Genomic DNA, 25,581 nt, shown 5'->3' on the forward strand with positions numbered 1-25,581 from the left:
AAAATATTTTTGTGCGAAAGAAACAGCCAACCCCTGCCCGCAACTTCTTTTGAACGTCAAGAGGAAAAAATAGTCTTGTTTTGTCTATGTGGAATTACATGATTTAAAAAGAACAAATATAGGTCAGCTTCGAAATGAAAAGTTGATACTTTTCATTTTGAGAATATCGCTTTTGCAAAAGCTATCAAGTGATTGGCCAAAACATTCGGATAAACTCAATATAAATTCATAAACATTTTAGTCACACAAATACGAAATAATTTTATTCAAAATTTTGTGCAGTGATTCAGTGTTGAACATTCTCACTTTTGCAAAAATATGTTCTTTAAAAAAGTTTCTTTTAATGTATAAAATATTGTATCTTTTAAAACAGAATTGCTTTATTCGTGTTTTCCATAGGCCATGCAAAAAGCCTGAAAATGGTAGTTTTACATTTACATTTTATTTTGAGTTACAGCAGACCCTTGCAGACTGTGTTCCTACATATTTGCTCTCTCTCTCTCTCTCTCTCTCTCATGATTGGAAGTTAAAGAACTCCAAGCATGTTGGGTGTCACAAACAAAACAAAACCCCAATATTTGCATAGTTTGGAAATTCACTACATTTTTTAAAAAGAGAAGCAAAATTGCTCTTGTTCCATTACTTGTGGTTGTCACGATGAATGGAAGTTACAGCTGCTTGTTTGATGGTAGAATAAGGTTACTATTATAATATTTTATTTCTCAGTAATAGCTACAATAACAAAATTGATGGAGTCATGAAACTAACAGTTTTTTGATTCTACTGGGCAGCAAATTATATCACTTTTTATGTCAGCATGGGAGGACTGGTGAGAAACAGCCTGCAAAAAAGCACTTGTTGGTTACAGTGCGTCACAAGCTGTCTGTTGGTTAAATATGCCATGTTTTGGTAACATGTTTGCCGTTTTACTGGGAGGCAAAAATAAATCAGTCCTATGTAAAAGCCATGCAGTAGTCTCAGTCTGGTTATTGCTGACTGTCCAGCTTTGAGCACTTTCTATACAGAAAAGTTCAGGATATACATGACAACCTTCAGATAGATAATAATTACTGTAAGGAGAAAGTAAGCAGATGTCCTTTTTATGTCTACTGGGAGTGGGACAAAAAATGGATCTGAACAGCAAACACCTCACCGTAGGCACTGTGATAGAAGGTGGATTTGACAGAGGAGGGATCCAGTCAAATCGAAGGACTTCTTTTAAAGGTCGCTTGAAGAAAATGGACACAGGTGGTGTTGGCTGGCATAACTAGCAGGGCAAAAGCAGCAAAGGTGGTGAGAAAAGACATGCATGTGAGTGAATATAGAGAGACTAATTTCAGAAAGATCTTACAGGAAAGGGAAAGCTTGAGAGGCAAAAAAAAAATTTAGTGATTGCATGGATGATGGCACATCAAATTTTAAGACAGGAGGGCAATAAGATCATGTTGTTTGGGAAAGTAAGACAGCTCATAGAATTGTAAAGCCTAGTGTCAATGGAGACCTCTAGCTATAGTCTGACAACCTTTTAAGATGTCGTTTACTTAAACCTAGTTGTCTCTATGTTAAGCTCAGTAGTGAAAAGACAGCAGTGCTAATGTACAGCCTTTGGAGAATGCCTTAGAACTATCATCCACAGCTTTTTCCAGTGGTCAGTGACGCTCACAGTCAAAGGGGGGTGACCTATTTCTAGTTTGAGTTTGTCTGTCATCAGGGACCAACTGTTTGTTCTTGTTATGCCTTTTTTCTGCTGGATTAAAGTCTTTAAAAACTGACGTATTTCCCCTGTTGGAGGTGCTTGCATATGTACTACAGTCAAGTCCCGTCTCAATTCTCACTTTATTGAAATAAAGTTAAACATTTCTGATCTAAATCTCTCCCTCTAGGTCTTACTATTCAAGCCTGGAATAATTTTATAGCTCTTTTCTGCATGCTCTGTGGTTTGTCTGTGTCTTTAAAAACATTGAAAAGATACTGCGTTATTGGTGTCATCAGTGATTTATGCTGGAGGACCTGTTTTTGCCACCTTCTTTTTTGCCACCTCCCCCTTCTAAAAACTCATAGAAAAAAAAAAATTCCTACTTTTGTTTTCTTACTATGTGAACAATATTGTTGACAAAGTTGGCCCTAATTCTGTTTTAAACCTTAACCCCAGTACAAGTAGAAGTGACACCACAAGGAAGGGAAAGAAAAAGAACTGTTAATTTTTACTATGTACTTTTAGAGAAGCAATTAATTGCATTTCAAGTCTTCAGATGAAGGGAGATATCTTAAAATCTGAGGAAGTAATCTCAGAAGGCCAACAGCATCCTGGCTTGTATCAGGAATAGTGTGGCCAGCAGGAGCAGGGAGGTGATTGTCCCCCTGTACTCAGCGCGGGTGAGGCCGCACCTGGAATAGTGTGTCCAGTTTTGGGCCCCTCACTACAAGACAGACATTGAGGTGCTGGAGCATGTCCAGAGAAGGGCAGCGAAGCTGGTGAAGGGTCTAGAGCACAAGTCTTATGATGACCAGCTGAGGGAACTGGGGTTGTTTAGCCTGGAGAAGAGGAGTCTCATGGGAGACCTTATCGCTCTCTACAACTACCTGAAAGGAGGTTGTAGTGAGGTGGGTGTCCATCTCTTCTCCCAAGTAACAAGCAATAGGATGAGAGGAAATGGCCTCAAGTTGTGCCAGGGGAGGTTTGGATTGGTCATTAGGAAAACTTTCTTCACGGAAAGGGTTGCCAAGCATTGGAACAGGCTGCCCAGGGAAGTGGTTGAGTCCCCATCCCTGGAGGTATTTTAAAAAAAGACATGTAGATGTGGTGCTTAGGGCTATGCTTTTGTGGTGGACTTGGCAGTGTCAGGTTAACAGATGGACTTGATGATCTTAAAGGTCTTTTCCAACCTAAACAATTCTATGATACTAGGTACTAATTTTGAGTTGGGTTTTGGATAGCAAAACCATTAATTTTTAAAGTTTTCATGTTAGAAAAGGACTACAAACACCTTTTCCAGCATAATCTGCTAAAGCTAATGACAAAGACACAATTCATTGAAGTCTTGTGACTGTTTAGAAGAGCTTTTATGTAGTAAGTGTATTATTCCTGTGAAAACCAAATGGAATAAATGCTTTCCTTTTTACAACAAGGTAACAAGTTATAACAGTATAATACATATAGCGATGCTCTGTTTGCTTGAACACAATCTTGTATAACTGTATCTTTGTTAATTTAGCTCACACTATTCCCAAATGAAATGAACTAAACAAAAACAGTTATAGAAAATAATTGCTTAGAGCAGGATTTAGTCTAGCAGAACTATAGCAGTTCCTTAGTGAGGCTGTAAAAAAAGCTTGCATGGATAAATAAGTATTTAAAGCATTTATATTTGGGGTAGGAAGAAGTAAGTAGTATTGAGGCAAGTTGTAGATGTTGAAATCTCTTTTATAAGTTAAAGTTGATTTAATAGTTTGTGTAGTCTATTGTTTTACTTCTTTCGGCTTCTTCCCCTCTGTAATTTAAATACTTCTGAAGGAAAGAAAACCTTTTTAGCTTTGACTTCTCGGCAGTTCTTGTTATTTTGCTGAGTGTTTTTCATTAAGCTACATAATATTTTTGCTGTCTCAGGACTATAGATTCTTTCTTGGACTTCGCAGTTTTATTAAGCACACCAGCATTTACATTGAGATAGATGCATGCTTTAGAACAGCTTTTGAGAGCATCAGTGAATTTCAGCAGGCAGCTTACTAGTTTATTTGTTTCATGGCTTTTGGCCTGGTTAAATCATGACTGTTGGAATAAACTGAATTGAGAGAGCTAGTAGAAATGGAATGGAAATTTCATAAGCCAAATAGGCTATTAAGAAGTGGTAAGAAAAAGGGTGATGTGTCTAACTGCCAGATCATATTAAAAAATTGTTATTAATCTTAGTTCAAAAAGAAAGAAATAAAAGATTGAGAGATTAAGACATTTGCTGTAGTTTTTCAGGAAATCTGTCACATTCTCTGAGACTAGGCCCATGCCATTTACTGTAAGACTCTACTGTTCAACAAATAATTAAGCTTGAAATGTGGTTTTGCTGGTTCTCCTAACAAATTTGCAGACCAATTTTTGCATACTGATATATATAGCTCTAGAAATAATTTAGCCAAAGAAATTACTTAAATTTACTGGATCTGAATGTTAAGTAATCAAAGAAGCAGTATCCAAAAGAGTTAATTGGTGGTTCGTGTTCTGTTCTCCATTATGAGTGAATGCATGTACTTAAGTATATTTGGAGCAGCTGAGAATCTTATGCATATTTTGTTGATAGCTATAATCCATATAAATTTGAGGATTTATTTAAATGGAAATTTTATAAATGGATATACAATTGTATGTTTATTCTGTCAGTAAGTTCTTTGCTTTCTGGTACATTTTCACATGTTCTAGTTTATTCATACATTGTGTTTTTCACTTAGTGAGGTTTACCTTTCTGTATAGCAGTAGCAAAAGTTTCAAGAATTTCTAATAAGCTTAATTTTAGGTCACACCACTGTGTTCCATGGAAGTTGAAAGATGCCCTAGTATTTGCAGACTTATATGTACAGGTGAATTTTCCTCTTGACTTTAGTAATTTTATATGTGTATTTATGAATGTTTACCTGCACATGAACAGCACACATTTGCTGGCTTTTTTTTTTTTTCTGATAAGACAGCAGAGAAAGCTGTTTTACTAGCTCATCAAGAAGGATGTATGGAAAGATTTAAAGAGTGTAAGGCATTGCAGTGTATATGACACGTGGACGTTCAAACCAATTTTATTATGAAATAAAATATTAGAATTTTGTAGCAACTAACTTTTTGCTAGAAAAAACATTTCTTTTTTTAGTTACTTGTTTGGAATACTAATTATTTCTCCTGGAAAAGTATTTTAAATGTATGCTAAGAGCTTTAATTTTATGCAGAATACAGCTAATAATTTCAGAAATAGAGAAATCCTTTTGACCAGTTATATAGTCACAAAGAATAATACATTTTCTTAATGTTTGCTCTGTTTCCATTTCTATACTTCTTGGCTGTACTGTCAAAAAAAGTATTTGGTTTGATGAATACTCTGTCTGTCATAGTTGGACATGTTGAACATGAGAATCTGTTGCCAAAACATGTATGCAAATGTATGCAAATTTTGCCTTTGACCTGACAAGCAACTAGCTCAGTGAGTTACATGTTAACCCAGCTAAAGCGCTTCTTATATGTGATTGTACAATTTGTGCTAAATTCTGCGTTCCCCTCGGTAAATTCCATGGATACCTGGTAGCTCACCTGGCCATGTTTGTATGGCATGGCAGTTGTGGCTCTCACTGGAGTGGTGAGGTAGCCCTAGACGGCTAGATCCTTCAGGCATTGGTATAGCCACTGAAATTGTGACCTTGTATTTGATGTGTTCTGTATGTCAGGGGAAGGACTTTGATCGTATTGACCTGGGTTTCGCTGAATCTTATTTCTCTTTTTTCCTCTTAAAATGCTTCTCAGCATCCTTTAAACTGGGCTCCTGGCAGCTTCTTTGTGATTCCAGAAACCTTGCTAAGAATAACTGGCTACTAGCAATACTTTCTTAAAAGAAATACTGGCATGCTGTAATACTTATATGACATCACAAACATGACTTACTATGAGGGGAAGTTGTAAAATCATGTTAATCCTTCATAAAAATAGTATATGAATTTCCTTTAGCTTTCCATCATCCTCCTCATGGGAAAAATGAGCTTGTTAAGGATGCCTGCTGTTATAACCCTTTTGAAAGTTTTCTGGTAGTTGGTGTAATTAGATGATTGCATTAGAAGATACCCTTTAAAATTACCTTTTGAAATTTTGAAATTGCATTTTAAAATGAGGAGTAGCTGCTTTCACTTAATTTTGTAAACTCATTATGCAATCCTTTTCTTTACTCAGTAAATTTATCTGTGGTAATTGGTCTTTACCAAATAGATATTGTACTACACTGGAAACTTGCACTCAAATTGCAACTTAGGAAAACATCTTAGACTAGGGGTAACTGAGAGGATTGCTGCTATTCTAGCCAGAGAGATTTGGTTTACTTTTCCCAAGTTAGAGGGGGAAGTAGTCTACACAAGAGAGCTGAATTGCTTCCCTTCTGAAACAATGCTATGGCAAAAATTAGATTTTATTCCTCTGTAGTTATAGGCTTTCCTTTTCTCAGGCTGGGTTCCTGGGTTATAGTTTAACCCTACATTGAAAAAAAATAATTTGATTTTTTTTGTACTTTTACAGTAATCTAGTTTTAATAGATACTACATAGTCGCCAATGAGCTTGGAGAAGAGACTGTGTCTGGGGGAAGAAAAAAAGAACATGCACTAAAGCACCCCAAACTAAACAATAAACACGTATTAGGAAAGCTGCCAGTGCTTTTCCTGCACTGATCCCTTTGCATGTTATGTGTTGTAGTTTCATACCTGAGATACTCCCCAGGTGTCTTTGGCTGCCTGGGTTGGCAGACACTCTTCAGGGTTCCCGCAGCTTTCAGCTAGCGTGCATCTCCAACTGCTTGTTTCTTTGGTGTTGCAGAATGTATGTGGAAGAAACATGTTACGTTACTGTGATATTTTAAAATTTTTCTTTTAAGTATTTGTTAAGTAACAAACTTTTTGATCTGAGAGCACTTGTAGAACTTAGCCCGTGATACCGTATTTCTCAGAGAAACAGTAAAACCCATTTCTAGTTCGTCTTCACTTCATATCCTTTTTTATTGTTTTTATTATTCCTCTTCATCACAACCAATAAATGTTGAAGACATTTATCACTTGTTAAAATAATTTTAAGCCAAAGTACCTTTTATACTGCTTCCAAGTATAGTTCTTTAAAACATACATGCTTAACTCGATGAGACTATGCCTGCATAGTCCAACATTGCTTTTTTTATTGCTACCAACGGTAGTTCATAAATGTGACTGTATTAATACTAGCTTTGAAGATAGTCCACATTTAACTCCAACTACAAGAAAAAAATGTAAATGATATATAGAATAGATTAATTCACAATAGTTCAGTTGGAAGGGACCTGCAACAACCATCTCGTGCAACTGCAATAGCTAGCCTTAATTTCTTTTAATCCAAATTTAAGAGATTGTACCTGTGTTTATCTAAGCATACATGTAAGGATTACATCAAGGACATGGGCTCTGATTTTACTTTTGTGTTTTTGCACGCTCTAAATAGGACACAGACAAGATAATATTTTGATTGCAGAAACCAAACCTGGGGTAGTACAGCTCTGGATGTGGGGGGGTAGAGGTAGCTGACCACCGTGACAGCGCACTGCAGGACATGTGAGAAGAGCCATGCATCTGCTGCACAGCATTCCCAGTGGATATTGTGGCTGCAGCCAGGTAACCGAGTGGGTCATTAAATAAGACTGAAATTTCCATTTTTCTTGTCAGTTAATCATGTATGCATTTTCACATCTTAAATGTCCCCCTCTCTTTTTGACCAGTTCCAGTGAATACTCTTTTAGTATGTCTTAAAATACTTGTATGCCATTTCTTTAATAATGATGTGCAAGTGCTAAATGGTTGTGATTTAAGAATATTATCTTTCCCCTTCACACTGTTGTGAAACCCATCAATTTATTTCCAGTTCATCATTCTTCTCCATTTTTGGCGTCTTTTTTAAACATATTGTCCTTGCTTCATTCATTTATTCTTGTATGGGAGAGTCTTTTCATATTTTCCTCTACATAGCAAATTTTTAACTCAGAGGTAGAATTACTGCACTGTAATAACTATTTCTTTATAGCAGTATAGAATTCGTTATTAACTCTTTGTTAAGTGTCTTTCTAAATTCTGGTACTTTCTATAAGAGCACTTTGAAAGACCATATTGTTCTTGCTAGGTTCTTCCTGCTGTACACTGCTGACATGGATAATACAAAAATATTATCACAGTAGTTTTATGATGTTCCAGTACATTTTTCCGACTGATGCCTTAGTACATCATGCTACCTTCTCTGTTATGTCTTAGGGCACTTCTTTGTGTATGTCAAATTTACTTTTTTTTTTTTTTAATACAGATATATTTCCTGGGTTTTATTTTAATTTGAAATCTAAAAATCTTGGATATAAAATTAAATTATAGTTGATACAATAATTCTCCTGTTCACAAAATGTTCTCATCCAGCAACATTCAGAGCATGCAGTGGAGTGAGTAACGGAACCCTCACCAAAGCTAAGTGGCGAAGGTGTAGGCTGAAGGGTTTCTGCTACAGTTATGCAGATAAGAAGTTGAATTTGTATTATTCAAAGTGTAATATAAAAAAAGTGAACAAGGTTCCTTAGCAGATCACAGAAAGATATTTTGAACACAAGTGCACAGTCAACAGTATTTGCTGTTACTGGTTCTATTCTCTGTCCTTTTTCTGTGAAATAATTATGTAGAGGACAGATCTCAAAGAAACTAGTGTTATGATCAGATTCCATTTAGGTGACTGCTGAAAGCGGGCCAGAATGATGAAATCTCTGAATCGATCAAACATTTTTCAAGTGTATTATGTTCCTTTAAAATTCTTTCACTACTAAGCTTCAGGGCTTAAATTGGGAACATTTAATCAAGTGTTGCTGTTTTTACTGGATGTGACTTGGATTAATTTTGTTCCAATAATCAGTAAGAAAAATAACCAAAATATCTTATGCAGCAGATTTGCCTCCTTTGGTTTACGTGGAAAATCTGGTAGCATCTTTCATACACAGGATTGTCTTTTATATGAAGATTCAAAAGGCAAGAATCATTAATCGTAAAGGTTGTACACTTATCAGATCTTACTTAATTCTCATGTTATTCCTTGACATAATTATACTTAAAGTTCATTTCTCAGATTGGCATCTAGTCTTCATCTTGTACCACTAACATAAATGGCAGTTTTAGTATCTGCTTTACTTGGTATGACACTGAAGTCAGAGTGGACATTCTTACCATTTTTACCTTAAAGGACTACATTTAATGATTGTTTTCCAACGTGAAATGATTTTCATTGAAATAGTTCTTTGAATTTAGGCATTCCTATTCTCTGCAGTATTTGGGTGACTGGACACCATGGGAACAGACATTCCTCTTTCCCCCCTATCCTTGAAGGGTCTCTTGTCACATGTGATCTGGCCTTCAGGGTGAGACCGAAGTAAGAAAGATGATGTGTGTTAGAAAATGTGTTTCTGAGGATCTTAAAACCAGAAATGCAATTTGGGTTTCTGTTTGTGGTAATGGTTAAAAGTTGTGCAGCCAAGGAGCAAACTGCAGCAGATCATTAACCAAATGCAAGGGTTCCTGATGTGGAAGACCAGTGCCCTCAGGCTAGAAAGGAATGCTTCAAGGCTGAGGCTTCAGAACATTGAAAATGTCTCTTGTTGCAGTTATTTACATTATGAATGCTATATTTTACTATATTTATGCTGTATTTATACAGTTTGTATAGTCTTTCAAATTTAAAAAGTGCCTGACACAAAAAAAGAAAATGTGAAAAATCGAGGTCATGAGGCTCTGCTTTAATGGGTGCCTAACTTTATATACATTTTATTTTTAACAGCCTTGTTTTCCATAGATATGTATGTATTTTCAAATTACATTTTCAACTTTTCTCCTATTCTCACTGATTCATAATAGAGTTCTTTTAAAACTGAAAAATTATTTAATTTCTACTTTATGTAAATGGAAAAAAAATAAAAAAATATTTAATTTTGATCCATCTTCATCAAAATACTCAAATACGGGAACCTGCTTTCAGATTCTTGCGCTCTGTTTAACCACTGGATATTTCCCCATTGCAGAGCTAACTCAAATTTGTATGCGTTTTAATTTAATTTTGTTCTGGCAGTTCACAAAAACTCCTGCTTTGATTTTAGACGTGCTTTGTATCAGTTTTGGTGGGTGGGGTTAAAGCTTGGGTTCTGCTTTAACTCAGACAGTAACTTGTTCATTTTACAGTGAGAATTGTACAGTTTCTTTTCTAGAACACTCTTTCCTTCCAAAGTCAATTCATAAATCTTCCCTTTTTGACCATTTCTTTCTTATGTGCTGGAATTCGTCTGGTAATTTATATATACATTTATTTAGCATTTGAACTTAATGCTTCATGTGCTATACTGTATTTATATCCAGTATTTTAAAAGGTCTTGAATACAGATGCTGTATAGAGAATCCTCCTGTTGGTGTGTTGCTCAAGGCAGTATTCTGGTAGACTACCACTGTGTCAACCTTTATAGAATTGTTTATGTTGGAAAGGACATTTAAGATCATCATGTCCAACTGTTAACCTGACACTGCCAAGTCCACCACGAAAGCATAGCCCTAAGCACCACATCTACATGTCTTTTTTTTAAATACCTCCAGGGATGGGGACTCAACCACTTCCCTGGGCAGCCTGTTCCAATGCTTGGCAACTCTTTCCGTGAAGAAAGTTTTCCTAACGACCAATCTAAACCTCCCCTGGCACAACTTGAGGCCCTTTCCTCTCGTCGTGCAGCTTGTTACTTGGGAGAAGAGATGGACACCCACCTCACTACAGCCTCCTTTCAGGTAGTTGTAGAGAGCGATAAGGTCTCCCCTCAGCCTCCTCTTCTCCAGGCTAAACAACCCCAGTTCCCTCAGCTGCTCCTCGTAAGGCCTGTGCTCCAGACCCTTCACCAGCTTTGTTGCCCTTCTCTGGACACGCTCCAGCACCTCGATGTCTTTCTTGTATTGAGGGGCCCAAAACTGGACACAGTATTCCAGGTGCGGCCTCACCAGTGCCGAGTACAGGGGGACAATTACCTCCCTGCTCCTGCTGGCCACACTATTCCTCATACAAGCCAGGATGCTGTTGGCCTTCTTGGCCACCTGGGCAGACTGCTGGCTCATGTTCAGCCGGCTGTCAACCAGCACCCCCAGGTCCTTTTCGACCAGGCAGCTTTCCAGCCACTCTTCCCCAAGCCTGTAGCGCTGCATGGGGTTGTTGTGACCCAAGTGCAGGACCCGGCACTTGGCCTTGTTAAAACTCATACACTTGGCCTCAGCCCATTGATCCAGCCTGTCCTGGTCCCTGTGAGAGCCCTTCTACCCTCGAGCAGATCAACACTCCTGCCCAACTTGGTGTCATCTGCAAACTTACTGAGGGTGCGCTCAATCCCGTCATTCAGATCGTTGATAAAGATATTAAACAGAACTGGCCCCAATACTGAGCCCTGGGGAACACCACGTGTGACCGGCTGCCAACTGGATTTAACTCCATTCACCACAACTCTTTGGACTCGGCCATCCAGCCAGTTTTTTACCCAGCGAAGAGTACTCCTGTCTAAGGCATAAGCAGCCATTTTCTCCAGGAGAATGCTTTCGGAGAAAGATTTGTAAGATATATGCTACAGTGGAGTATTTCTGAAAACATCTTCAGGAGATTGGCAGATGAGGGGATTCATTAGATGGGATTTCACTGCAGGAAAATAATGCAAAACCTGAAAACAGTTCAACAGCAAGTGTGGCGGTGTCATACTAACCTCTTTACAGCCTTTCCGCATATCTGTTACACTGCGATATAATGGTGTAGATTTACAAGTCAGCTGTTATTTCTCTTAATTCCTTCACCCAGCCTTCATGATGATAGTTGCCTCTGATGCAATAAAGTCTTCTGTCTGCTCTTGCACAGTGCAGGCTGCAGCATGCCACAGCAAGACAGATGGCATGTTGGTATCAAACAGCTTTTGAGATCTAATTTTCAACCAGCCGATCGGACGCTCACTGTCTATCTACCAAATTCATAATTAAACCTTCTTCTGGCAGGTGTTCTGAAATCAGGATATTGTTTCATGAACCACAGCAGTAGGTGAAGGTCCCCTAAAGTAGCAGGGCCCAGGTGGCCCATTGCCAAACGTGTATGTAGACAATATGTATGTATGCAATAAGGCTGCTTTCTGACTAAATTTGTAGATGATGGATCTCGTCAGACTTTTGGCAATACACACTGCTGATTCATCTCTCCTTAATATCTATGAACATGTCTATCTTCAGCCAAACCTTGCATAACACTAGGTGCCCTTTGTAGCTGAGGTATCCATTTGCTACCATGGTAGCCTCAGGGTCATTTGTTAGGGCACTGCCTTCAAAGGCTATTATTTCAGGTGCAGAAGAAATGTTTGCCGGCTGGGGTTAACCCACAATATCACACTGATTCTTACGCAGATATTCTGGAGGCATTGCTAGTCATCCTGTGTCTGCATGAGGATGCAGTCCTAGCTCTTTGTAGTTGTCCTGAAATGGAAAGGAATTGGGAAATCAGCATCAAATGGGATAAATGTTGATCTGAGATCTGCTACTGTTTTTGCAGAGTCAAAATCAGTGTTACAGTGATACTATCTGCATCTTTTTTTTCCCCGGTGGGTATACAGCCAGAGGCAAAACCAGCGGATCCATTTGTTATGGAGGGGTCTGTGATTGTTGCTATCAGCTGTAGCCAGTACCAGCCAAAGTGCATACAGAGCAGGAAATGGTTGGTTAAATGTGTTGACAGCCTATGGGAATTCAGAGACAAGCAGCCAAGTTCTTCTTTTGTATGCTGCAAAATATTTCCGTGAATGACTCAGGCTAGTGGAGTGGTAAAAGCCCTGGGATGCACTGCCAGAAACCTGAGCAGCAGTGTAGATGTAACTACGCAGGGCAGTGGGTAGCTGTACTCTGGGGATGGCGGGAGGCAGGCATGGCAGTCTCAGGTGTGGTGAAATCATGGTGATACTTTAAATTCTTTCCATGTATTATGTCAGTGCTCATATATGTAGTTTACAGCCAGGATCTTCTGAATCCAACCACAAAGAGTTTAAATGTCTTTCGAAGTTCATACTTACAGGTAGGAACTTCTGAAAAAATGTAAGGATTGCTACGTAATTGTTAATTTAAAGTTCATATATTAATAAATCCTTCATATTGACCTTCTTTAACTCAACTTTAAAATCGGAATGAATGTTTCTCTGTGCATAGGTTTTACCCTGTGAGAGGGTCTAGCCACAACTTCTGTGGTAAAAAAAAAATTCTTTCCTATGCTTATACATCTCAACGGTCCTGATAAGTATGTCATTCGTTTAGTCAACTTAAATTTGTTTCAAGTTAGAAATGATACAGGCGGGTTGTATCTCTAACTATACAGTACTTTTTTCAGTTTTTTTCCTGGGATTTCATTTGACTGATTTTTGCAAAAGGTAAAAAAGAGCACGCAGTTCAGAGTCTGGTTTTCAAAACTGAACCCTTTGCCATTTCCTAAAGCGAGAAGTGATGTTAGGAGTAAGTGGTTGTTGTTACAAGCCCTCTGTATCTTTCTGTTTGCTGAATTCCACTATGCCGGTCAGTTCATGAGTCAGAATTTTGTGGTATATAATTGTAATTTAATTCAATTATACGTCAACATGATTTCTGCCTTTTTTTTTAAATCCTCTCCAGAGGTTTTGTAACTCTATTTAACAATAAAAATCTCAGCCTCAATAGAAATACCTGTGATATAGTTTTGTAGTGATCTGTTTCCAGCAAAATTCTGTTCTACAGGTGATTTCTACCTTTTTCTTTTGTCCTTTGTACTGTAGAACCTATTGTTCCTTTCACCTGGCCCATTGTGATGACTTGCTGCTGCTCCACCAAAGAAGATCACCTTCTCCAATGTCTTGCTATTACCATGATCAAATTAAACTCAAAGCAGGTATTCCCAAACTAGCTGTGAAGTTTACTGTTTCTATTCCAAATCTGAAAAAGATCTTGTGCCCCTAGAGTGTGTCTGTAATATTACTTGGTCTAATAAAAGATTATTTTCCTTGGCTAAATTAATCTTCTTTTCTTCAAGTCATTGTCTGGGAATCTTCCTTTGCTCAGAATATTATCTTCTGCTTACTGATGCTCGGGTCATACTGAACTCCAGTTTTATTTAGTGCAAGTACCCTGGAGCTCCAGAGCTCCCCTGCTGATAATTTACAATGCATGCTGATATGCAGCCTTAAGAGGTAGCTCATATTGCTAGATTTAGGGATATGGAGAGAGAGCATGTGCATCTTCTGATTCTTTGGTTACTAGACGCATAAAGCAAGCTGAAGAAGAAATAGGATCTATTAATTTCAGTGGTTTCTACAGTGAAATTAAACTTGAACTTGATCCTGTTCTGTGGTAAGCTTCCCACTGAGTTTAATATCAGGCCCTTTGATACTGGAGTGAGTTGTTTGCAGTCGAAATTGATAATGGTGAATTCACGTTCATTAAAAGAGAGCAAGAGATGGTTTTAATTATACAGAAGAGGAACAGGAAATTAACAAAAGCCTGTTGGTTTGGTTGTTATCGTACTGAGATATGTGGCATCCAAGGGACAGCAAAACAATGCTATCGCAGTTACGCTGATCTGTATCGGAAGCTGGTGTTCAATTAAACTGTCATATATTGCACACGTAAGTGTCTTCTGTTTGGGGGTGTTTTTTATTGTATTTTTCCTCTTTTTTTGAAGAGAACACTTACGTATTATATATAGACAGTTGTTCACCTGTGGCTCTTTTTCAATTGTTTCCATGGTGCGCTTTTATTTTCTCACTGTAAACATAATCCAAATGTTCTCTTAAAGCATACGAACAGTTTGGAAGTTGTCTGTAGCATGACTTGTTAAAAAGGCTTCCATTATAATCCATTTATTGCATTACCTTTTACTATCAGCCGAGAAAAATAACCCCCTAAGATTTTTGTGTAATTTCAGTCACAGTAGTATAATTTTATGGAAGCAAAGTCTGTTATCAAAAAAGCAGCTGAGTTATAAGATGTTATAATAGGTTGAATAATTACTTTTATTCTTACAGCTCTTGAAATCTGTTTTCTGCTTTAGAGCACATAGTTTGTCATTATCATAGGATCTGCCCCCAGTTAAACTTCTGAGAGTGAGCACTTTTTTTAGTGATTGTAATTTTCACATTACTGCTTTCAAACTGCTGGTTTTTGAATGTATAGAGAGAATACTTTTTTTTCCTCAAAGTAAGTGTACAAAGAAAAGCAATCTAGAAATAAAACTAAGACACAAGTCCAGTTATCTCATTTCTCAATTCATCAAACTTTGTTGAAAGTCAATTTTCATCTTTGTGGCAGGTTTACTCTTTTGAGATTGTGGTCATTTGAAAAATACGGTGGCTTTCCCCTGGGTGTACTCCCATATGCATAGCCCGTTCCTACAAGTATCAAATCTAAGAGTTGTTGTGTTTGAGTTGGGATGAAAGTAATTCTGTACCACTGTCCTTACTTGGTCACAATTCACATGGAAAGCAATGTGATTTTATCAAAGTACAAATTGCATGGTTGGCAACTGTAATTTTACGCAGGATTAGCAGTTTTGACATTCGTGTGATTACAGTCAGGGCTGTATTTATTTTCCTTGTCTTTGTATGAATTCCACTTACTTTGCTCAAACCCAATCCTGAATTTCTGCTTAGAGAAAATTGATGGTAGCAGCCCAGTGTTTATATTATACTGTGTATTAATAAGTTATCTGTGTGCATGCCGAAATAAAATTTAATAAATAAGCACCTTTTAATTTTAGCTTTACGAGAAATACGGTAAACGTACAGATAATTTTGCTTTTATTGTTAGGACTTATCACATATGTCACATAACTACTGTGTTTAGTAGAACATATAAATGTGGAAAAATTCTGTGAATGATTACAGATAATTAACACTAGCCTTCTAGCAGTATTTTTCATGGTTTTACTTATAAAAATTTCCTGAATCCACCTCTTGCTAATATAGCAAACACAAACATAATATAGTTCAATAGAGAAAAACATGGAAAAAAAAGGTTTTCAAGACACTCTTGAAAATTTTTTCGTTTACACACACAAACATGCACACACAGTTTTTACATACTTACACACTTGAAATTTATTTTTTCAGTATAGCTTTTATAGAGGCTATACATATACAAGATATATGGAAATTCTAAGTTTTATAGTAATAAAGGCTGAGTTAATTTGAAGTTAATCTGGTGATAGAAGAGCTCCTTACCAAACCTTGTAGAAGGCTTTTAAAAAAAATAAAAACGAGTGATTCTTAAGACAGTGTTTTTTACAGTATATGACAAGCCTAGGCTGAGTAATATCCTGAAGCAGGCATTCTGTATTTTTCTCCCATTCTTAGATTCTTGTTAGAAAAGATGAGACCTTTTTGTTCCCATGTGTATCAGCAATGATTAAGTCAACCCATGAGTCCTTTTTTTAAAGCTAGGCAGAGGTTATCTTGTATTGATTAATAAAAGAAGTGCTTGCTATTTAAAAGATTATCTGCCTCAGCTGTTTATCAGAAGGATAAGCAAAGCTATTAATTCCAGCTTTAGACAACTTGCAAATTAGTAGTCAGGGTCCTCATTTTCTTCTACTAGTTTTAGCATTAACTTGATGTGGTAGAGCACAAAGAATAATACCGTTTACTGCAGGAGCAGCTAATTTTAGCGAGGATTGTATCCTGCCTTAACTCTAACAAAATCTACTGTGATTCTGGCCTGAAAGCAGCTCCATTCTGCAAGTTAATCTAAGGACCTGGTCTTTCTTTGAAGCACAGAAAGATATGATCTATTTCCTGAAGAACATAAAATGACAACACAAAGCTAGAGGACTTGTGGATGAGACTGGCTAGGGAGTTTTATAGCAGAAACAGAGAAGTGCAGACCAGTTCCTGGCGTGAAAAATGATGGAAGTCTTAGACAGAAAAAAGAGACAAAGAAATAGTCCAGAAAAAAGACTAGTTTAGTACAGGCAAATAAAAAGAGAGGGGAAAGAAAAAAGGAGTAGACTTTTGTGCAGAGTGTAAATCATGGAGGGTGGTGAGGCTGAGAATGAGGATCCTGGATTTTCTGTGATAAAACACAGAAGACTGGAATGAGGAAAGATAACAGAATCTGGAGAGGTGAAATATGTCAACAAACAAGACTTGCAAAGATGTGAATTATGGACGAAAGAAATATTTATAGGTGTAGAAATAGTCAATAGAAATAAGTTATATTTCCACTTCTTCAGTATTTATATCCATACTTCAGCCATGAGCTGTGAACCTTTATAATTTGGCCTGTGCACCTCTCCTTGGGTATCAGCCGCAGTCTTGCTGCAGCAGCTTGTTCCATGTACTCTTAGATTAAAGATGCAGCACTTGTTTAGTTCTTCCAATTAATGGAGAAATGAGACATGCTAGCTGGAAATTCTTTTTTCTTTTTTAATCAGGAAGAGCTTTATTTATTTTCTGTTGTCTTCCAAATCCAGCAATACCAGTGGTTGATCTTGTTTAGCCTGTGACTGGAATCATCTTGGCTTAGCTTCCACAAAGAGATTTTCTTTCTGACAGCTTCATTTTTCTGTTGGAATGAAGCTGGCTTGTGAAGCCTTCATTACGGAAGATGATGGTTTCATTAAAGGTAGTTTCATTAAAGACTTTCAAAATCCCTGCATTAGCTTTCTGCTAGACTTGATCAACGAGCAGTCAGTCTACTGAAATGAAATTCAAATGAGATATTCCTAGTAGTTTCTGGCACTCCAGAGATACACCGTGGAGCCACCTTCTTACCTCTGGTCACTTCAGCATGTTGAGTTTTGTTCTTAGATGTGAGAGGTTGTAGTAAGTGGAGCCTGAAGGGTGATTATACTTAGGCAAGGCCGTGTGCAATAGGATCGTGAACAGTGTGCTCTAGCTGTTGCAAATTCAGTGTCAGCTTTTGCCGGTTTTTGAGGTCTTTGAGCAAAGCTGAAGTTCTGAGACAATGTGGAATTGTAGACCTGTTGAAAGTGTGAATGTGGGCGGGTTTTGTAGGTGATATTGTAAAGGAGAAGGTTAATTATTGAGAATGCACCCCTCAATCTTGTCAGCAAGCAGCTCATCTTCACTCGTGCTATCTCTCTTCCATCAGTCATTACTTGACTGGGCACTCCTTATAGAGTTAACCCTTCCTTTCCTGCTTTATTGATAGATATAAGGTGGTTATAACTGTAGTTACCAAATAATGTTGAATTTGGAAAGCACCAGTATTTCTGTGGCATTGCATTGTCCATGCTACTGGCTGTCTTGTCTCCTGTGTTATGTCATCACCTGCAGCCAAGCCATCATCTGAGCTGTCTGGTCCAGCTGTCCTTTCCTGACCTCAGAGTCATCTCCAGAGGTTGGATGCAGTTGACGGCTACAGCTTGTTAGCAATTGTGCTGGATGTGTTAGTTGCCTTCTGGGAGCACATCTTCTGGTGCAGTTTCATCTGAAAAGCATCCGCTTTGTGTGCTCCAAGACTGTAAACTAAAGCACAGTAAGTGAGGATGTTTGGGAGATTCACTTCAAAAGTGCATTTGTGATCTAAAATAAATTGACGACGTAGACACAACCTGTACACCCTCAGTTTTAGCAGTGAGGCACAGGAGAGGCTGGTACAGGCTGTACTTTCTCTGCTTTCTCCTGGCTGGCAGGGCACCTCGTATTTCCCAGGAAATTCCTTGAGTGAGAAGAGCTGTCACGCATGGGGGGGTCAGCGAGGCACTGTGACTTCTGGGGAGCAAATGGGTGGTAGCAGATGTTCACGTCACGCCTTCCATATCCTCCTCTTTCTGAGATAATGCTGGTTGTGACAGTTCGGTCCATATATGCAAGGCACTACACAAATATACAATCCCTGTAATATAAAACAAACATTCTGTTTTGCATTGTTTTTATTTTGGTGTAAGCTTATCTTCTGTGGCAAAGTCAAGAACAGCGCAAATGAGCTTTAAGAGCTTTTTCTTATGCCACCTTTCAGAATTGTTCCGCACAGATTGAACTAGAAAATAGAATTGAAGTCTTTTGTAGAATCAAAGCCAAAAAGACTGAAAGGAAGCCAGAAGCTCACTGCGCTTCACCTGCTGCCCAAAACAGGATTGACATGTCAACATGGTGTTCTTAACTGTCTTTTTTTCCCCCCAATCTTTCTTGCAGGAGTGTGTGACACAGATTTCTTGGTATCTGCAGATATTGTACAGCACTACTTCACTATCTTTAAGTTATCGCTGTTTCCCGCTATGTAACCAGGCTATTGCTTGTTGCAAATTAAGTCCATTACATTTTTGCTTGCCAGTTGACATACAGAAACAATTACTCTTTGGCTCTTTCAGAAGCCTGTTACGTATTTGAAAATTTCTCAACAGGTTCTGTTAGCCCAAAGGCTTTATTTAGGGCTGCTAGAATTTATCTTTTGACTTTTAGTAGAATATATTAAGAAAAGGCAATTTTCTGTCTTTTTAACTTTCCACTGATTGATAACAGAGTTTGCATAAAATGAATGTAACAACGGAAATCTCATGTAGCATATTTTATGTTTATTACAAGAGAATGAATGTCAGTCATTATGAACTTGGGAGTTTTTTAGAGAACAGAAGGGATATTTGCTCCCTGTATGACATGAGAGCTTATTGATAAAAAAATTTGAAGTAGAAGATAGATCTAGAGTGTACCACCATTATGTATGCAAAAAATCCGTAAAGATACTTTGTGAAGCAGTGCAAAAAAATAAACTCCTTATGCTGGGAAGGAAGAAGAGTACAGAATATACTACTATGTTTATACATTTAAGTAATTCTTGAAAAATTACTGTTCAGAGAACCCATTCTAAACTTACCTAGTCAGCAGACTCATACTCACCGTTTTGGAATCGTTGTGTTGATGTTTCAGGCTTTCCACATGGTCTTACAAAGCTTGGCTTCTTCCTTCTTAGGAAAAGTTTTATTTTTCAAGGGACATCATTGCTCATTGCTAGGATATTATAAAACTACCATGAATGTTTTGTAATAACAGATAAAACATGCATACTCCCAAATATATGCGTTTTCCCAGAGGAATGAAAAATATTTTGTAACGTTGGACATTTAGTTTCACGATGTAGTGAACTCAGATAAATTGTGTCGTATAGCAAGAGAAATACGAAGGAAAATGCTGACCCACATGGGTTTTACGTGATCGTTATACATTATTTTTTGTGGCAATAGAGTCCCGATGCCTCAGTCAAGGCATCAAACCCCTTTGTACCACGGACTCTAATATGGAGGCAAAACCGAGCTGCACCCTGCCCAGATGATCCTTTTATTTGAAGTTTTGATAAGAATTCAGGTGACTGAAGCAGGCGTTTGGATAAGTCGGGAAGCAAGCACATTTTGGCAGGTAGCTTAACAATCTCAGAAGCCCCAGTTAACATCTATCTAGTTAATACCAGAGAGAGAGATGCAGAAAGACCCCAACTAAAAGAACGTATTAGGTTGTTTAAAGTAGTTAGGATATAGTGTACTGCTGAATCAATGAATGAAGAGTTTAACAGAACAAAAAGAACAAGTTGTCTTGCTTTTGCGCAGCCCAGTCCAAGAGTTAAAGGCGAAACGTAATAAATTTTTTTATTTGTTTTGTTTTAGAACGTCAAGCATGTACATCTATGGCTGGCTCCAGCATCCTTCCCTCCAACGTGGCTGGTATCAGCAAAGAGTTGATTGAACTGCAGCACCTCATCCAGTTCCCGGAGGAGGTTGCCAGCATTCTGACCGAGCAGGAGCAGGAGCTCTACCGGAAAGTCTTACCCATTGACTACCTCTGCTTTTTAACCAGGGATTTGGGTAACGCTGAATGCCAAAGCAAGCTGCCATCTATTAAAGCTTCCATATCTGCTACTATTCTTTCTTCCCCAAATGGTGAACATAATGCTGTAGAAGATCTTGTGACAAGGTTTAACGAGGTAAGACAAAACTTTTAAATTACTTTTCATAAGGGTTATTACCTAATTTGTGGGTTAGTTATTTCCTTTATCTCTTGGAGATGAATTTAGCTGTAATGACAAATTTTTAAAACATAAGTTAAGATGACCAGAGGATTTAGCTAAATAACTTCCACTGAATTTAATAGGAGTTATGTGACCTATTTGCTCAGTGAGTTTGGAAAACTGCAACCTAAGTTTTTCTTGCACATTGTAAAGTAAACAGGAAGAAAAAATTTAGACACTTGTATTTCTTTGTATTTAAAACAACGGTATGGGGTATACTTTCAGTCAGTTTATTATTTTGTTCAGGAGCTGGAGTTTTATTTATTTGTTTTGGATTTTTGTAGACTAAGAATGGTCTTAGGAGTCAGCACAGAAGTATTATAAACTAGAAGTTTCTGTATTCTGCATAATATAACCACACTAATCTGCGCTATTTATTTATTTAATCATTGTGCGTGTCTTCAATGTTGTTATACAAAGAAGTGTCATTTGGCATGACACATTTCCATAAGCCAAATCGTGAGTTTGTTACTAAGACTTTATTTTTAGTAAGGTGATCTTCTGATGAGTTTAATAGAAAATTGATAAAGGACTGAGAAACCTGTAGAAAAAAATCCACCCCAAAACCCAACCCAACCCAACCCAAACCAAACAAAAAAAACCCTAAATAAAACCTCAGGTTTTAGCTGCAGAAAAAAGGAACAATTTCTTTCTTCCTGTTTTTGTGTGAACCATATGCGATGTTAGCAGTTTGTAGATTCATAGAAGTGGAAAAAAATGAAGATAGTCTTGACTTACGCTCTTTTAGTTTGTTATCCACTGCATTCTTATGCTTTAATAAGAGATGAAAATTGTGCAGGTGTCAAAAAGACAGCACAAAATTAAGTAGATAGCACAGGATATGTATTAACCACCAGTGAACTTCCTGCTTCCTGGGCAAATAAAAATCGGTGACTGAATTTAGCATGTTTTGAAGTGTTCCTGTTTCTTGCATGTTATTGAGATTTAGGAACTAAAATAGTGTAAATATGGTGACTCCTCTCACATAATTCTATTATGGGAATATAATAAAAGTTGCAACTACAATATTTAGTCTTTAGACAGAGCCTCAAAATTGTTTAAATTAGCTCTAGTTACTGTATTTAGGAAAATACTGTGTCTGGTGTATAGCTGGAGAGGAATCCAGCTCCTGACCCAGCCAGGGCCCTCCTTCCTGTAGTGTTTCTCATACAGTGATTACCATAGTGAGGGCAGTGGGGAAAAAGGTGAAGTGGTCAAGCTCTAGGGTGACCTGGTGAGGCATAATGCCAGAGCAGGTTTTTAGGACATTTTGCAGTTAGCTGTACAAATTAGATTGGCCATCACGTGTTCCGACACTGAACAGTCACAGGATTGAACAGCAAGTAGGTGGTGAAGAAGTCTTGTCAGAAATGACTGAGACTATTCCATAGCAATGAGAATTTTAACATTAAAGTTGCCTTTTGGTAAGATAGTCAACATTATCTTTTAGCATTAGAAGTTGTGACTTTGCAATTTTTGTAATGTAGCATTACTTGTTTGTTGATGCTACAGGATAATTTTTCATATAATTGAACTAATTCCTGAATATCTGATGCATAGATTATATAATATTTAGTGCAATGGATTATTTTAAATATAATGTGGAGTAACTTTTTTTTAAACATAGATGTTATATATTTAAATGGAGTTATTGTACAATATTTACTGCTTGTAATAAATCACTCTTTTGCTATCTGCTTTATCTTATGGTGGACTATATCAGTTGCCATAGCTAATCACAAGCGTGAACTTTCAAAATGTCTTTGTTTATAAATGGCAAGAAAATTCTTGTGCAAAGAGTCATGCTTTTGTTGGCAAAAGTCAGTGAGCACTTGCTGATTTTTTTGGCATTGCCTATAGAAATGCTGAAGTGTATTTATAATGTGGGAGCCAGAATGACTTTTAGGATGACGGGCTTCTGATACATAATGGGAAAAAAATCATTTTGTGCCATTGTTCTGTTAAATGAGCAATTATATGTAGAGGATTTTTCATAAAGCAATATGTGTTTTAGTAATTTTTCTGACACTTACTACATATTAATGAGGAACAGTTTATAACATTTGCTTAAAATTACAGTCAATAATTGCTCTTTTGTTACACAAAGGAATTTATTTAATGTAAAAGATACTGACATTTTCATGGAAGCTTAGATTGAATGAGGGCTGCAGGAGTATTATAAAATATAGTAATAATTAAAAATGATGAAGATTAAAATATTTTCAAATTATTAAAATATCTTTTCAAAAGTGAGTTTAAGTAAAAGTAGGGGAAAATTTGGTCTTATTGAGGTAAATTTTACTAGTATTATTTACTGTTTAACTTCCAGTAACTCCCAGAACCCCCCGTTCATGACTGAAGTTGCAAACTCCCATGGACTGCAGAGTGCAAGGTCAAGCATCACATGGTTCCCTTATACTTTAAATATGTTTGTTGTTACAAAACTATTGTTTCCTAGATGTGAATGATTTAAATGTTGTTACTGGCGAGAAACAGAGAGTATGAATATCTTCAAATCATTTGTTTAAACCTTTCTTTTTGCTATTGGTTAGTGTTGCTTAATATGAATTACAGTATTTGGATCTCAGTGGGGTCTAAAAGGCATAGGAAAGACTATACAGGAGAAAGCACTAATAGTGAGTGGTCAGCCTTAAACATTTGGCATGGAAATGGTATATGAAGAATTGCAGAACTGAATCAGAAATCAGTTGCCCTCTGCAGTAAGTAAAATTGGTACTTGAAGACAATTAACACAGCTGCACGTGCAATAAATAACTGCTGTTATTTTTCCTACTCAGTTCTCAGTTGTGGGAAAGCGTAATAGTGGGCATGCTGTTTAACACTGGATAAAGCCTGTAATGTGCATTTTCTTTTGCTGTATTATCTGGGTAAGTTGTTTTGACTTGAAGTACTGGAAGTGATTCGGTGAACCCATTAATGCTGATGATCCATCAGGAACGCTTCCTAAATTTTTTTTTTCTGTAGAAAGGCAGAATGACAGTAGCTGGAGCGTTTGCCAACTGCAGTGTTTCATTCTATCTGTAGCTTCTTTTTACATCTTGAGAGTTTTGCAAGATTTCTGAAAATTATTAGGTCTCTACGACAATGGAAATGTATTTTTTGTCAGATACTCTTGTTCTGAGATCACAGCATTGTGAGCCTGATGAGAGGAGCTGAAAAGTGTAAAAAGGAATAAAAAAAATTCAGAAACCAAGTTAAGAAGCATATAGTGAGAAATCTGCATCACAAGTAACGTAACACGAAAGGAGAAAAGTCGTGGTTGTGCTTCAGGCCAGAAGGACCTTGCGTTGAAGTGGGGTGTGTGAGCCCGTTCCTTGACAAAGGTTGGACAGGCTTTTGGCCAGCCGGACACTAACCAGTATCTTAGCGTTACCGGGTGACAATGAACATAGGAGCTCTGTTCCTGCTTTAAAGGCAAGGTAACCAACTGAAACGTTTAGGAGAGCTCCTTTGCGACTGTCTTTGTGGCAAGGTTTCTACAGCCTGCTTACACCTTGCCTGAAGAGCCACCCAGTTTGGTTTTAACCTGCAACAATCTGAGCACGGTTGCCGTAATGCGAGTGTCTGCTCGGGGCGTCGGTGGCCCGAGTCCTCTGCGTTACGGAAGAGGCACAATTCCTTTACCTCTGGGAGCTGTGGTAGCCACTCGCTTGCCCTGTTTTGTGTGGCTCTAGTGAGTGCTTTGACCTTAGACTTCAGGGGTACAGCAAGGAACTCCACTGCACCTGGAGATGCCTTTATTTGTCACAGATGCTGGGTGAAACTAATAACTGCGTGGCTTTTGTTTCTGATATAGGAAGATGTTAAAAATAAACAATGAAGATTGGAGAAATAGATTACCTTTATTAATATTCACAAAAGATGGAAATTACAGCACTCTAGATCCTCTTCATGTATACGTTTTTTCTTTTCACTGTCAAGAATGGTAGGGAGAAGAATTGTGGTAGTCTAAGCAGTGTAGAGACATGAAAGACAGATAGCACGGATTAAAACTACTGTGAAGAACTCCACGAATAGTAGCACTAACATAGAGCTGGCAAATCTGGGCTGCTGAGGCTGGGAAACAGAAACTGCCTTTGTCTCAGAGAGCATGGTTATGGCTTAGACCTGACATACAGTCACTAGAGAGGATTCAGGCATTATGTATTTCCCTGTGTGTATTTCCCACTTGTCGTGGGTTTCCAAGTATCCGTTTATTCCCTGCTGTGTGAATCAAGGTGGCTGCCATGACAAGGAGCTTGAACACCCAATGGCTTCTTCCAAAAATATGTTGTGAGAAAGGTCAGTCATGAATGATCTGCTTGAATCCCACAAAATGGGATGTAATACATTCTTGGATTGTATTTCATTTGTATTTTAAAAGTTTTGGGTCATTCCAGCTCTCAAAGTCTGTACAGAAATTCACAGGGAAATAAAATATTCACAGGCAGATAAGAATCTTATAGTCTGCTAGTGTTGCAGTTGTCTGCAGGATTTACTGTCTCTGATGGAGTTTTCAGACAGATGGAAGTTCATATGACATCTAGCCCAGCCACTAAAGATTTGTAATATTTACATATATAGACATGTTTTTTCAGGCTTTGCTTCCCTAGAGGTACTGTAGAAAGATGATAGTCATGGTGGAGATTGCCACTGAAGTTTAAATAACTTCTATAATGCTGCTATAGAAAGCATACTTCACGCATATTTCAGAATAAATAAATAAATAAAATCAATAAATAGGTTTGTCTGTTTAAGAAGAAATGCATCCTGGTGTT

General features: G+C 37.6%; 1 protein-coding gene across 1 annotated transcript in view; it reads left to right on the forward strand.

Moving 5' to 3' along the window:
* The window catches only part of PLCE1 (phospholipase C epsilon 1), a 162,889-nt gene that overhangs the window by 84,869 nt on the left and 52,439 nt on the right, over positions 1-25,581 (forward strand). Inside the window, 1 exon segment of the mRNA XM_075717436.1 lies at positions 20,403-20,719. Coding sequence (XP_075573551.1) covers positions 20,403-20,719 — 317 coding nt within the window.

Source organism: Pelecanus crispus, chromosome 10 (assembly GCF_030463565.1).
Source record: "Pelecanus crispus isolate bPelCri1 chromosome 10, bPelCri1.pri, whole genome shotgun sequence".
In the NCBI taxonomy this organism is placed as follows: domain Eukaryota; kingdom Metazoa; phylum Chordata; class Aves; order Pelecaniformes; family Pelecanidae; genus Pelecanus; species Pelecanus crispus.